At 39.2% G+C, this 16,322-nt stretch overlaps 1 protein-coding gene across 1 annotated transcript in view; it reads right to left on the reverse strand.

Moving 5' to 3' along the window:
* Window positions 1–16,322, reverse strand: part of LOC126272590 (uncharacterized) — a 130,000-nt gene that overhangs the window by 4,440 nt on the left and 109,238 nt on the right. The window contains exon 8 of the mRNA XM_049975516.1: window positions 12,507–12,617. Coding sequence (XP_049831473.1) covers window positions 12,507–12,617 — 111 coding nt within the window. The remainder of the gene's footprint in view (window positions 1–12,506; window positions 12,618–16,322) is intronic.

Consider the following 16,322-nt stretch of genomic DNA (forward strand, 5'->3'; position numbering starts at 1 on the left):
CGTTTTGAGGTGGCATTATGTGGGGCCGACATACGCCGCTGGTGATCATGGAAGCTGCCGTAACGGCTGTACAACACGTGAATGCCATCCTCTGACCGATAGTGCAACCATATTGGCAGCATATTGGTAAGGCATTCGTCTTCATGGACGACAATTCGCTCCCCCATCATGCATGTCTTGTGACATGACTTTCTTCAGGATAACGACATTACTCGACTAGAGTGGCCAGCTTGTTTTCCAGACATGAACCTTATTGAACATGCCTGGGATGGATTGAAAAGGGCTGTTTATGGACAATGTGACCCACCAACTGCTCTGAGGGATCATCACCAATGAGGAGTGGGACAGTCTGAACCAAGAGTGCCTTAATGAACTTGTGGATAGTATGTCACGACGAATACAGGCGTGTATCAATGCAAGAGGATGTGCTGCTGGGTAATAGAGATACCAATGTGTACAGCAATGTGGACCACCACCTGTGAAGATCTTGCTGTATGGTGGTACAACATGCAATGTGTGGTTTTTGTGAGCAATAAAAATGGTGGAAATGGTGTTTATGTTGATCTATATTCCAGTTTTCTGTACTGGTTTCGGAACACTCAGAACTGAAGTGATGCAAAACTTTTTTCTTTGAAATTTGAACTATTCCAATATTCTTCTCAAGTAAAACCCCAACATGTGTCCATTATTGAAAAGCAAATGGCCATTGACAGTTCACATTCGTCTACTACAAGGTGCTACTTCAACATATGGGCCTCATAGTTCATTAAAAAAAAAAATAATAAAAAAAATGTGAATGCAAATCAAACCTCTGCAGAAGCAACAGGAATTTTAAAATATGTAAATGATGATAATTCAAGTTTTTGTTCAACTTTTTCATAAAATTATGTCTCATTTTGAAATAATTAAAACTAAATGCTATCTTGAGGTATTACTAAGTTTATCGTTAATGAATACATAACAGTATTCAAAACTACTACTTTACAATTAAGAAACTCAAAGTACTGTGAGAATCCTTCAGAGACAGTCATGGTACAAGCTACGGAATTGTGTGAGTATACATCTGTTAGTACACTGGACAGGTATTCTTAAACAAAACACTTAGCAGCTGCTAAATTGTTGTACAAGAATTGCTTCGCTAGTTCTAAGAATGAACATCCTACGCAAGAGACAGTTCTGTCCACTGAAGCATGTCCCATACTTTGCAAAGAAAAACCAGAAATGGAACTAGTGATTATATTGTAGGTCTGATGTGCATGAACATTACATGTTCACTGAGCTGCTGAACTTTATCTTTGAAAAAAAAATCTGGACAACAATTTTAGTGAAATTATGAGACTGATAAAAATCCTCTTGACAATTCCCGTAACTACATCAGAAGTAGAATGCTGCTTGTCAACACTGAAAAGTATAATTAAAAAAAAAAGCATTTTAGTTTTGGAAAGGCTAAATGCACTTGAAGTTCTTTCAACAAAGAGAAATTTCCTAAGATGTCATCCAGAGATCAAAGATGGAATAACAACAATATTATGAAAAGGATACATTGCTACTCACCATACAGAGGAAATTAGTCACAGACAGATGCAACAAAAAGACCGTTAATGTGAGCTTCTGGCCAAAAGGCCTTCTTCTAAAGTAGACAAGACAACACATGCATGATCACTATTTCTAACCACTGAGGCCAGAGTGCAAGCAACTGTGCATAAGGGGAGAAGTCTCGGTGGCGGGATTACAGAGGGGGCTGGGGCTGGGGCTGGGGCTGGGGAAGGGAGGGGGAGGGATAGCATGATAGGGGTGGGTGACATTAAAGTGCTGCTTGTGGTAGCATACGGTGATTTGCAGTGGAAAGGGGGGGGGGGGGGGCAGGGTAGGTACAGTTGGGATGTTGGGGTGGGGAGTGGAATAGGAGAGGAGGAGACGAGAGAGAGAGAGAGAGAGAGAGAGAGAGAGAGAGAGAGAGAGAGAGAGAACCATATAGTGCTGGAGTGAAGGTGGGGAGGGGTATAAGTGGGTAAATCTAAGATTATACTGAAAGGATACAATAATGGGAACTGGAAGTAGTGTATTCATCACAGGTTGGCAAGAAGCAGAAATCCACTAAGACTGAAATAAAGCTGCATTTGAGATTGAGCAAAATTCATTGTCAAGGGCTCTTTCTATCGAGCATCAGACTCACCCCCATGCATAACTGGCAAATCTAGAGAAATCTTAACTTCTCATACCATGCTAAATACACTCTGCCATGCAGTTCACAGTTGTTTGCACAGTATGTACAAGGTCTAGTCAAAAAATTCTGGAAAATTAGTAATTTTGCGCAAAGGGTGTATTGGAGTGAAACACGGTTGGCACCCCTCCTCACACCTGTGATGATGTGTAACTGCCAGAACTTTCTTCGTCGTACGTCTGTTAGTTATTGTTCAGTACTGTACTGAACAGAACATTGTATCACACAGTTTGTGAATTTTGAGATGTCGGAGTTAGAGGAGCAAAGCCTCTGCATTAAATTTTGCGTGAAACCCAAGAAAACCTTTATACAGACAAACCAAATGGTGCAGGGAGCCTTGGTGAGTGCTTAAGCCATACTCAGTGTTACGAATGGTTCACATGGTTTAGAAATGTCCGGACAGAAGTTAAAGATGACCCTCATTCAGGACGCCCTTTGACGTCTACCAATAATGCTCATGTCAGGAATGTCAATGACATTGTGCATGCCAAATGAAGACTGACTGCCAAGAGATTGCAGAAGAATGTAACATATCAGTTGGATCATGACAGGAAATCCTGACACAGCATCTTGGAATGCATCATGTTGCCACCAAGTTCATCCCACAGCTCAGGAGTCAAGACCAGAAAGACCTTCTCCTCACAATCAGTGAGGAGCTTTTGGATCACACAAATGAAAACAAGTTGTTCCTTCAGAGAATCATAAGTGGTGATGAGATGTTGGTTTACAGTTTTGATTAGACCAAGGTTCAAGCTTCAAAATGGGTTGGAATGGTTCTCCAAGACTAAAAAAAGATAGTCAGGTCAGATCAAATGTCAAAGCCATGTTGATAGTTTTCTTTGACTTTGAAGGATTGGTTCACCATGAATTTATGCCACAGGGATAATTTGTTAACTGCTGATGCTATTGGGACATGCTGCGATACCTGTGAGAAAATGTGAGAAGAAAATAGTCTGAAATGTGGCGAGACATGTCACGTCATCTCTTGCATCACGTCAATGCACTTGCACATTCACCAATATTTGTGTGAGACTGTTGCGCAAAAAACAAAATCAATGTGCTGGCTTGTCCTCTATACTCTACAGACCTGGTCCCAGTGGACCATTTTTTTTTTTTATTTCCAAAGGACTAAATTATGCAACAGTAGACGAGGTTAAAGAAAATTTGCAGACAGTGCTTCTTGCGATCCAGCAATAGGTGTATCAAGACTGCTCCCGGAAGTGAAAACGGCATTGGGAACATTGATAAATTGTGGAGGAGAGAACAGGCCTCATATGTAAATGTAGAATAGCTTGCTAATCACTTGTTTTTGAATAGGCACCATTCTGTAGCTTTTAACAATAACTGCTTTAATCTTTTTCAGCAACATCATTTTACTGAAACTATACTCCACTAAATATCAGTTATTATAGAAATAAATACTACTTTTTATTTTTTAGAGTAAGGTGTTTTCTTAATGTTTTCAATATCTTACAGTAGTTTGCCATCTAATATTTTTCTTGTTGTACATTCTGACTTTCTTTTTTGTCATCAGCTTCAGACAACAGATACATCGAGTTCAATGTTCTTATGTAATATGCCGGCCGCGGTGGTCGTGCGGTTCTAGCACTGCAGTCCGGAACCGCGGGACTGCTACGGTCGCAGGTTCGAATCCTGCCTCGGGCATGGATGTGTGTTATGTCCTTATGTTAGTTAGGTTTAAGTAGTTCTAAGTTCTAGGGGACTGATGACCTAAGATGTTAAGTCCCATAGTGCTCAGAGCCATTTTCTTATGTAATCACAAATTAGTCAATATCTAAGATTTTGATTTTTGAAAATATGCTCTCAAGGAACAGTCAATATATTGACCATTTTGAGCAACTTGGAACAGTGAAGCTGTTTGCAACCCTTGGTATGTATACTGACAATCCCTTACTGTAATTGATCCCATAGTCCTTACCACAAATTTAAAAAAAATCCTTTCTGCAATTAAAAGTCCACCAGATATTGTGCTATGGCCAGTTACTTCCCATGTATTACATCACATCAAAGACTATAGTATAATTAAAATCACATGTTAGCTGATGTCTTCCAATTGCCACTACAGCAGTGCAACAATAGCTGTTGTTTCCCATCTGTTAGTTACAGCTTTGTCATACAGGGAATGGCTGCCTGCTCATGAAAACCACATGGTTGCCCACTGTTTTTGGTTGCAGTCAAGGAGACCAGCTGTGTTGGCTGCTGTGCACTATTCATACACAGCAAATGAACTGAGTTTATCAACCATGGACTGTTTGTGTACAGCTCTGAGAATAGTGATTGGAGTAAATCACTTCCAAGGCATGAAGTTTGAACTAATAATTAATTTTATTCAGACTGTAGAAAGGAAGCTTGAAATATATGTGGTAGCATGATATGGAATTTTTTCTGTGTTCTTTGACTTGGTCACCTCAGTTTCCATAAAAATGAAGTTCCAAAAATTTTATCTTTACTACATAGTCATGAAGTCATATCATCATCATCATAAGACATTTATCATCTATTGCTTGGTATAGGTAACTTTTGTCTTCTCCATAGACTTCATTCATCATCTTTTTGCTTCTAAGTTTGCCAGGCTTGTCGCTTTATGTCATCAATACATTTTTGTCCAGTCATCTGGGTCTTTTCTTATCGTGAGGAATCCATATCAGAATCTTCTCAGTCCTAAGTCTCATCATTCCATCCCACTCTATGCCCAGCCCATATTCATTTCAATTTTGTACAGTCATAATCATATCCTCAACTCACATCTTTTCTTTTATCCATTTGTTTATTTTTCTGTCCATTCATGCTATGCTCAGTGTGCATTTACATATGCTCATTGGGCACTCCTCAGGTGCAAGCTTGTTATTTTCCCTAGTTCAGGTCTATAGTTTTTATTATACAATTAGCAAGAGTTTTAGTCTTGTCTACCATTGGTAGAAGACTAATGAATATGTAGTTCTCATATCATCCCTGCTCCCTTACTTATTTAATGAATTTTGAAGTTATAATTTACAGTTATGATTAGTTTAGGAGAATTTATACTTTAATTTGTACACTGTGTCACTGCCTCTTTTTATATGTGGCTTGGTATCAGCAACATTATCTTGGTGCCTACCAGGATAGCAGAATGGATGCTTTTAGCTGCAGTGTCTTCTAGCCACTGAACACAATGTAGTAGGTGTCAGGTTTTTACTGGTAGGTATGGGTAAGTGATACTGAAATTGTAACATATCTAGTTGATATTATACCCTCACACTGGGCAGTGTTATATATACTGTGATGTGATATTAACCAGCGTGATTATGCATCATGAGCCATTCTGTACCTAGGTCCTAACTGTGGTCTCCCCCAGTTCCACAAGTTTCATAGACACCTAGTATGAAGTATTAGGTAAAATCTTCAGCTGCACCGTATTAATGCAAGAGTAGAGAGAGTGGCTGTCCCGGGAGTTGCATATTCTTTTATATTCTTTTTCTCTTTGTAAATTTAACAAACTCCATCATATGAAACAGCAAAACTATTGACAATATCACAATATCTTAAAGCTTGTCTGTACTCCAGTGTATCCACCATAACCTTTGACAGAAAACAAGGCTCTTTTGGATGAAAGTACACATAATATGGATTTAACCATGGTATCTGAGGTCTAGACCCACAAGTGGCGCAGTTATGATGAGTTAATTAGTAAGCACACTTTCTGATACTTTCAGCAACAAAATAAGTGCTTCATACAAGTCTTATAAGTATGCACACCCAAAAAATCTAAACATTCAGTATTACACATTTCCATTTCACCATCCTCTGTCATTATTGATACAAGTATAGAAACATGATTTAACTAAGATGAGTGATCACTATTTACAGAACAGCAATTAACAACTTATTATGAAAATCTTATTTATCATTCCTTATGTTGGTGCATCCCTACTGAGTTTGATTAAGATAATTACATATTTAACTAAGGAATAATTTTTTCTTAATAAGTAAATGATGGAAAGTCATTTATATAGGATGTTTAAATCAAGTGTCCCATATTTTTGCTGGAGATAGAACTGATCCAAACTAGAAAAAAACTATAAACATAGGCCTGGAGAAGAATACTTGTTGAGATGTGGACCATTCTGTCTAATGATAACCATCTACACACTGGCATTGCAGGAGCTACTCAGTATAGTTATTACTCACGTGTAATTAAGCTTTCCTTTTCAAAGAATCACAAACTTGTGTGAACATACCTGACTGCCCTTGGATTTAGTTACATGCATGTAACACACACTCCTGTAATGTGTGCTCATTGTTGATGGTATGAAATATTCCAGTGTCCCCATAGAAAGATATCTAATGTTATTAAGGTTGGTTGAACAAAGAGGCAATGAAGTAGGACCCCATGAAACAATCCATCACCCATTAAACAAATGTGTTAGGTACTGTAGTGCAATGTATAGGATGTCCACAAGAACCCCTCTAATTTCCAAATGCAGTTAAAAACATGCTATAAGACATATGTTCTTCTAGTTTGTAGCATTCTGTAAAGTAACTCAGAAAGTTGTGTGTAGACTCCTTTTCTATGAATTTACTTTTGTTTTGTTTTATGGACTAAATAATAACAGAAATGACTACACCTCAAAAGAGAGCCCACTGCATGGGGTGTTATATAGAAATGAAATAATGCATTGCTGTCCAAAAAATTTCAAACATGAATTTTGGAGGTAGTCACCAGACATTAAGGCAATTAATGTTTGTCATGAAAAGTTCCTAGCCACTGGGAGCACAGACAGACAGTCTCTTGTCAAAGTCAGTTCATTGAGCATCACGAAAGCTAAAAATTCCTCACACAACAGTTCCCAAGGTGCGCACGGTTCCAGACTGAAGCGCCTAGAACCGCTCGGCCACACCGACCAGCACTACACAAATGAAGTGATGATGCTGCAGACAGCCACTACTGACGGGGCACCAGTGCCAGGCCCCTGCTAAGGTATGTGCTGACCAGATCGTAGATCAAAGACCCAGGAAGCGGCAGAGGCAGTGGTGTCAGCTCCAGTGAAATCATAAGGCTGCTGGCTTTGCAGAGCTAGAACATGGCATTGCCCACACTGTCCAGAGCTCCTAGCTGCTTTGGAAGTAGGTGACCAGGAACACACAACTGTGCTGAAGTCTGCGTACAGACATGGTAGCCATTGGCAGCAGAGACTGCGCGCAGGACCAGCAGATGGGCAGCCTAGACTGTGCACATCCACAGTTATGAGAGGGTGACTACAAGTCCCTGAATGTAACCAAAGACTCTCAGATGGAAAGCTGCAGCAGTTTAGTAGGGCCCTCAAGTAGGTCGTTGTTTGATTGCACTTAAGCCCTTCTGAACAGACTCGACATGGATGGCAGCACTACAACTAACAGCATCAAAGTCCTCAGGGTGCGACCTGAATTTCCATAGACAGCTGTAAGTGCAGATGGCAGGCTAATGTAGGTCCCTCCTCCAGGCTGTCTGGCTGCAGACCTGAGGTAGTTCCACTGGAAATGAGTGATTCTATACAAGATTGGCAGGCGTTCATTATGCTACCAGTGCCCTGGCTGCTATATTTTGCAGCATCAGTATACTGAATAGTTACTCTTGTGTCTGACTTACACTTTCGTACTTAATTGTGCACAATTCACCAAAATGATGGCACACCTCTCCCTATGTTGTTGTTTTGCTGCATTGGTATCTTGGACTGCTCAGGATATATGGTTTATGGCTGTAATATCTGCAATGTCTGCGGACTCTCCTTGCTGAAACTCCACCCAGCTGTTATGGTGTAACCCACTTTCCTCTGCTTCTTGCGTTGCCAAGGAAAGTGTTTGAATTTTTACTTGGTTGCTCCTATACATAATTTCATGGTACAACACTATATCCCTCCCCCTTCCTCCATTTTTCACAAGGTGTGTTTGGAAAAAGTCTTGACATACATACACTATTGAACAATTCTATACAATGCTTTGGTTTCTTTCCTACTGCAGTCTAGTTTAACCCACATGATCCATTAGCTATGCTTATAATCCTTAAACATTATTTTCTCTGTTCAATCCACTGAACTCATACTCCTACAGTAACATATTTCTTTCAAGTCATTACTTACAAAGTAGTACAATCGTTTTTCCACAACAGAATAAATAGCCCTTACTGCTACTGGTTATCTAGTTAACTTCTCTCATTTTCACACATGGTCATACCCTATTAAAGCATCATGTAAAGACCCAGTACAATAAGATTACAAAAACTTTTACTCCTCAGCAAATCATTCCACAGAAAATGGTTCCACTACTTACTTCTTATATTTTGGCATATCCTTTGTCCATCAGGTGTCTTCTTAACCCACTGTTTCTGTATATCATCCATAATTTGGTCATAGACACAAAAGTTTTCCTTGTGTTTTATAAAAACACACATCACTAATGACATTTCTCTTACCTTCATTATGTGTTACACTGGAAGTACTATCAATTTTATCCTGATCTCGAGGCCCACATTTCTGAGAGGATTCAGTCCTGTTAGCTTGCTCCTTGACCCTACACACTTTTTCTCTCCTCCTTTTCCTGTGTCACCCTGTCTGAGCATGCGGTGCCATCACCAGTGGCAATGAATCTTTGTCTGCAAATAAATGCAACTGCACTACAGGTACATTATCCACAACATTCTTCAAATCATCAACCTCATCCTGTGCTCTCTCCTAATATTGACAATAAAATTACATTCTGCAGTTCCTTTTCTACATGACACCAAAATCAGTGGCACATGTAGTTTCTTGTGCATCTGGCACAGGCTCCATACTCTCCAAACAAGATCCATTATTGCCCACTGGGACAGACACTCCTGAATCTAAATCAGTGTTACCCATGCTGCTACTCACACATTCATTTACTTTAGTACAGCCCAGACTTAATTCATCCAGAACCACAGCTACTTTTGACTCCACATTTTCACAAGATATTGGAGCGGATAGTTCTACACTACCCTATTTAACTTCTGTCCTACAACCTCCATGAATCGCAAATTCTTCCCATAGTCATCACCTTTTTCCTCATTCTTCGAAGTGTCAACATGTTTGACTAGTCAGTGGTAGTTGTATGTATTGTGGGGTCAGGAAATAGTCACAGGCTTGTTTTCTCCCACAGCTGTTTCCTTCTCTGCTAAAGCCACCTAGTCTTCTTTGAGAACCTGTAATTGCTTAGCCATATCTGCATTGCTTGCCTGCAAATGACCTATGTCAGCTGATAAAATTCATGATGCTTCCCCCAGGGTAGCCCCTGTGGTAATGGAAACAATAAGGTTATCCCTTTAATAACTACACAAAACTCAACAAACAAAAGAAAAAACAATGATTCAAACATTTGAATAAACTACTAGCATGCACGTATTGTAACATAACATATATTTACCTCACTGAGCCGCGTCCAGCCATCCTGATTTAGGTTTTCCGTGATTTCCCTGAATCGCCCCAGGCAAATGCCGGAATGGTTCTTTTCAAAGGGCACAGCCGACTTCCTTCACCATCCTTCCCTAATCTGATGAGACCGATGACCTCGCTGTCTGGTCTCCTTCCCCCAAACAACCCAACCCTCACTGAGCTGCATGCCTTGCTCACAATAAAGTATAGAGCCTGTTCCAAGAGCACAAACAACACACATAATCGTAGAACATCATATGCACTCTCTTTCTTCATCCTATACATGCAATTATGATTACAATTAAACATCTGTCTTAAGACCCACTGGTTCTCCAAGACCCTTCTAGTCCAAAACACTCTGCACTCATCATACAGCATGGTGATGAAACGGCAACCCTGTAGTAATCGAGCTGTCTTCTTCAGATATGGCGGCTGATGGCATTGTAGATAAAACTAATCACACCAGATGCAATAATGCCAGACAGCAACACTTCTGATGCCAGACGCAATACAGATGGTTTAGTTGGCTATTACGTTGCATGTCAGTTGGAAGGAGGTTAAAGTCAGGCTGCCTTGAACCAATACCACAGAATTTGGGTGCATAGTGGCTAGGTGAGTGTGTACTTGTCTTACACTAGACACACTACACAAATGATGTGATAATGTTTGAGGCAGCCAGTGCTGGAGGCACAGCAGCAACAGGCACCAGCTAAGATATGTGGTGACCAACTCTTGGCTGACAGCCCCAAGCATTGGTTGAGATAGCAGTGTCAGCTCCAGTGATGTCAAAAGGCCACCAGCTTAATGAAGCTAGCTCATGGCATCGCCTGTGGTGTCCAGGGCCATTAACAGCTTTGGAAGTAGCAACCAAGGCACACATGACTAGGCTGTAGACTGCACATAGGAAGGGCACCCACAGAGCTGGAAGGGGGCATACTAAACTGTACACCCCCACAATGACAGAAGAGTGCCTGCATGTCTCTGGATGGGAACCAGAGACTGTCAGGGTGGAAGATGGCAGCATTTGAAGTAGGGACCTCAAGTGGTCTGCTGATCAAAGATGGCTGCTCTTAAGTCCTTCCTATCAGACTTAGCATGGATGGCAGTGCTGTGGTAACAGTGTTGAACAACCCAGTGTGGGACTAGCTGCTCCATAAAAGCTTGTTGACAGCTAGAAGAACAGATGATGGATTGAAACAGATTCTTTCTCTGGCCTGTTTGGTTGCAGACTAAGATAATTCCACTGCAAAAGAGTAATATTTATAACGGTCTGGCCTGCATTCATTATGTTACTGTGAGGGAAAAGGAACATCACTTGATGTACTTTTCCCTTCTAGTCAGCATTCCTGAATGTCCCGTAATGTTTCAGCTTTACAATTCAGACACTGTAGCTGGTGTATATTGCAGTGTCAGTGTACTAAATAGTTATTCTTGTGTTCAACTCAAAGTTTATTTCTTAATTGTGCAGGGTCACCATAACGATGTTACATCTCTCTCTGTGGTGTTTTTTTGCTGCATTGTCTCAGAGCACCCAATTAGCTTGCTAGTGTGGCCATAATGTCTGTAATATCAGTGGATTGTCCTTGTTGGAACTCTACCCAGCTGTTATGGTTTGATTCGCTTCCCTCTGCTATTTGTGTTGCCAGCGAAGGTGTCTAAATTTTTCCTTTGCTGCAGCAGTATGTTATTTTGTGGTGCAACAGTGTTGTTTAAACATTTTACAGGTTACAGAAGGAGCTTATATAGAAATATATTATTTTTTATACAATACTTGTGCATTACTTCACATGATGTCACAAACTTTAAATATCTACATCTCGTAGCTTTTTAAAAATTGCATTTGGAATTCAGAGGTGTTTCACGTAGACACCTTGTATACTGTGATTAGAAGGGGAACTCATTCAGCTGCAAATTCTGTATAGAATGTGAAATGGTTTTCAGGTGGTCCTGGAGCCCAGTTTAATTTGAGAGATTTTAGCTGTTTATCAACACTGCTGACACTAACATTTAATAATTCATCTTTGCAGTAATGTGAGATTTAAACCAGGACAATACTTCTGTATCTTCTTTTGTAAACACTTGGAGACAGAATTCAACATTCCTCCTTTTGCTTTACTACTCCCAATTTCAGTTCCTGTGTCATTCATGAGCGTCTAGACACTAATTTTGGTGCCACTGACAGCCATTTTGCATGACCAGAATTTCTTTGGGTTTCATGAGAGATCTTTCAATAATATTCTGCTTTGGCATTCATTGAAGGCTTAACACACTTCCTTCTTGACAGCCAAATGTGTTTCATTCAGTATCTCTTATATATAGCTGTGTGTTTTGTTTTAGATGTTGTAATATGAGTAAGTACTGTAGTTTATTTCCAGTGTACACCCATAAACATTAGTTCCTGGTGTTTCAAGAGAAGCTGATATGTCAGCTGCACTCAGAAGACAAGAATTAATAATCATGGTGCAGTGGTTATGATGTGGACAATAGTGCTGCTGGCATAAACAATTGATCTCTCTACAGAGATAATTGTAGTATATGTCTTGGCCAATTTCAATTACTTTGAGATAAAATATTATGAAAATGCTTACAGGTATGAAATCTGACACATTTTAAAATCAAACTATTGGAAAAGAACTCTGAGAATACCCCATGTTAAGTTCTATGATATTTTAGAAGAATCTATAGATACCTACCCTATCTTTGAAATTGTAAATAAGAGGAGCTGAAAAATACACAACTTACAAGGATGATACTTTATAAGAGAACTACAGTTTAGTTTTTTCTCATAAGTGCCTAACACTAACTTGTGAACAACAACCTAGTCAGTTATAATACTAATAATAAACATCATGACTTACTTTCAACAGCTGCAAGCACTTCTCTTGGAACTCATCATTCAAACTGAGATAAATTATATTCACTAGGGATGATGCCATAATATCACAGAACTGGACATCAGCAGGATTTGTCTGTGAAGTAAAACTTGCAGTAAACAAAATTAATAATTTAGTATTTATTCTGTTATTCTACAGTCATTCTGTACAGGATACTATTTTGTTGGCAGATACTGATTAGATAAAATCTCTCTTTATGAAGCACTAGCAAAGACAGGCATAAGAAACAATATCACTAGCTTTCACAACCAGGGATTTCTTCATCTGGCAAAACAGAGAGAAGGGTTACAGTAAATTAAACAAATAAAGGGAAATTAAGGCTGGAATTTCACACTATTGGTTTGAGGTCTTTTCACATGGAGCATTACATAAATTGGATAAAGATGACTACGGAAGTTAATGAGGACCCAAAAGAACCAAGACAACATTTTTGGTGATTGATAGGAACCATGGAATATATGAATCATGATCAGTTCATGACTGTATCACACTGTGTGGATATCAATTTGTGATTAATGAGTTAAGTCATCCCAAACACACTGTAAGACTGGTCAACACATTTTACATGTGCAACTATTTAGAATCCTACAAGCAGGTGTCCGATGCTTTATGGATGATAATCAGATATGTTGTCTTCTTTCTTTTGTACCTCTAGAGACTGTGTGTCCTTGTTTATGGTTTAGAATGAAATTTTATATTCTGGTACAACAGAGATTAACTAGTTGCTGACAAAAATGGCGAGAAATTGGAAATCACTAGATACTCTTAACAAAGTAAAAGACTATCTTATTATTCAAAGCTTCTATAACTTGTCAGAATATTTGACTCATAGATGCAAATTGTTTCTCAAGTCAAAATCACCACTTCTGAATTTTTTAAACCACTCCAAACACTGTGTTTTCCTAAGGGCACATTTGCTGAAATCTTTGACAAGCATTTGATGTGATTCTGCAGCAGTATTCTTCAAATGATAACAGAAAACCAATGATGTCTGCAAATCATACAGATACCAATCTATAAAATTTGGGTTACAGTGTGCTGACACTTGTTTCGGCCATTACCGGCAGCAGATAGCACTGCATATGTGGTCTCATGGGCCCTACACTGATGACTAGCACTATCTATAGGGAAATTCCAGTTTCATATTTCTACAACTGCTACTTTAGTGAGATATTCTGTATGTCACACAAGAGTTATATTTCATGTCAACACCGTATTTTTACTGCTTGCATCATGAATATTATGTTACATTTAAGAATGAAGCACTCATACTGAACATCCTACAGTTTAAAATAATACAAGGTTATTCAAAAAGAAGGAACAGGTTTCAAATACTTATTACTTCCAAACTACAAAAGATGGAAAAACAGTTCCAACATTCCTGGAAAGATAGATGTTCAGATTATCTAAGTTTATCTGACATTGCCTGAGTGACACCATTCCAGAATGTTGGATTGGAAGAGGAGGATAACTTCATCGTTGGTGGGCTCCCAGGTCACCCTTGTGACTTTTATTTGTGGGGTTAATTGGAAGACTGTGTTTTTATTCCCCCTATGCTTGACATCCTTAAAAGTCTGTGACATCACATTGTTGAAGCTGTAAATTGGATAACCAGAGACCAGCTGCTATGTGTGTCGCAGGAACTGAGCCACCATTTTCATATTTGTCATGTAACACATCGTGCTCACATTGAATGCATAAAAAATTGAGCTTCTCTCTTTCCAGATATGTTGGAATTGTGTTTCTATCTTTCATAGTTTGGAAGCAATAAATTTTTGAAATCTGTTCCTTCTTTTTAAATAGCCGTGTATTTTCAAACAGTGACGGAAGAATCTGTTAATAAATATTATATTACATTTTTTCATATGTAAGGCTGTTGACCTAATAATTTATTGTCTCCGTGTCTTGACTTTACTACAAAATACAGACATGGCATAAATATCACCATATGCTAAATGATACAGACTGCTTTAGATGTTTCTGCTAAATGTCTTATTTGATTTCTATCTTGTACTTGAATAGTAGTGGATTAATCACACTGACCTAATTATACAGCTGTATAATTGTTGATGAACCATGGACCGTAAAACATGGACCTTGCTATTGGTGGGGAGGCTTGCGTGCCTAAACAATGCAGATAGCTGTAGTGTAGGTGCAACCACAATGAAGGAGTATCTGTTGAGAGGCCGGACAAATGTGTGGTTCCTGAAGAGGGGCAGCAGCTTTTACAGTAGTTGCATGGGCAACAGCCTGGATGATTGACTGATCTGCCCTTGTAATATTAACCAAAACGGCCTTGCTGTGCTGGTACTGCGAATGCCTGAAAGCAACTACAACCATAGTTTTTCCCAAGGGCATGCGGCTTTACTGAATGGTTAAATGATAACGGCATCCTCTTGGGTAAAATATTCCGGAGTTAAAATAGTCCCCCATTCAGATCTCTGGGCAGGGAATACTCACGAGGAGGCTGTTACCAGGAGAAAGAAAACTGGGGTTCTACGTGTCGGAGATTGTAATGTCAGATCCCTTAATCAGGCAAGTAGGTCAGAAAAATTAAAAAGGGAAATGGGCGATAGGTTGAAGTTAGATACAGTGGGAATTAGTGAAGTTTGGTGGCAGGAGGAACACAGCTTTTGGTCAGGTGAATACAGGGTTATAAATACAAAATCAAATAGGGGTGCTGCAGGCGTAGCTTTAATAATGAATAAAAAAAATAGGAGCACAGGTAAGCTACTACAAACAGCATAGTGAACGCATTATTGTAGCAAAGATAGACACAAAGCTCACACCTACCACAGTAGTACAAGTTTGTATGCCAACTAGTTCCACAGATGATGAAGAAATAGATGAAATGTACGATGAGATAAAAGAAATTATTCAGATAGTGCAGGGAGACAACAATTTAATAGTCATGAGTGAGTGGAATTCGATAGTAGGAAAAGGAAGAGAAGGAAAAGTAGTAGGTGAATATGGAATGGGGGTAAGGAATGAAAGAGGAAGCCACCTGGTAGAATTCTGCATAATTATAGCTAACACTTGGTTCAAGAATCATGAAAGAAGGTTGTATACATGGAAGAAACCTGGAGATACTAGAAGATATCAGATAGATTATATAATGGTAAGACAGAGATTTAGGAACCAAGTTTTAAATTGTAAGATATTTCAAGGGGCAGATGTGGACTCGACCACAATCTATTGGTTATGAACTGTAGATTAAAACTGAAGAAACTGCAAAAAGGTGGGAATTTAAGGAGATGGGACCTGGATAAAACTGAAAATAACAGGGGAAAGAAATACAGTAGACGAAGAAGGGGTAGCTTTGAGAGATGAAATAATGGGGGCAGCAGAGGATCAAGTAGGTAAACAGATGAGGGCTAATATAAATCTTTGGGTAACTGAAGAAATATTGAATTTAATTGATGAAAGGAGAAAATATAAAAATGCAGTAAATGAAGCAGGCAAAAAGGAATACAAATGTCTCAAAAATGAGATCGACAGGAAGTGCAAAATGGCTAAGCAGGGATGGCTAGAGGACAAATGTAAGTATGTAGTGGCCTAATCACTAGGGGTAAGATAGATACTGCCTGCAAGAAAATTAAAGAGACCTTTGCAGAAAAGAGAACCACTTGTATGAATATCAAGAGCTCAGATGGAAACCCTGTTCTAAGCAAAGAAGTAAAAGCAGAAAGGTGGAAGCAGTACATAGAGGGTCTATACAAGGGTGATGTACTGGAGGACAATATTATTGAAAGGGAAGAGGATGTAGATGAAGACTAAATG

The sequence above is a fragment of the Schistocerca gregaria genome, chromosome 5, assembly GCF_023897955.1.
Source record: "Schistocerca gregaria isolate iqSchGreg1 chromosome 5, iqSchGreg1.2, whole genome shotgun sequence".
NCBI classification, from domain to species: Eukaryota; Metazoa; Arthropoda; class Insecta; order Orthoptera; family Acrididae; genus Schistocerca; species Schistocerca gregaria.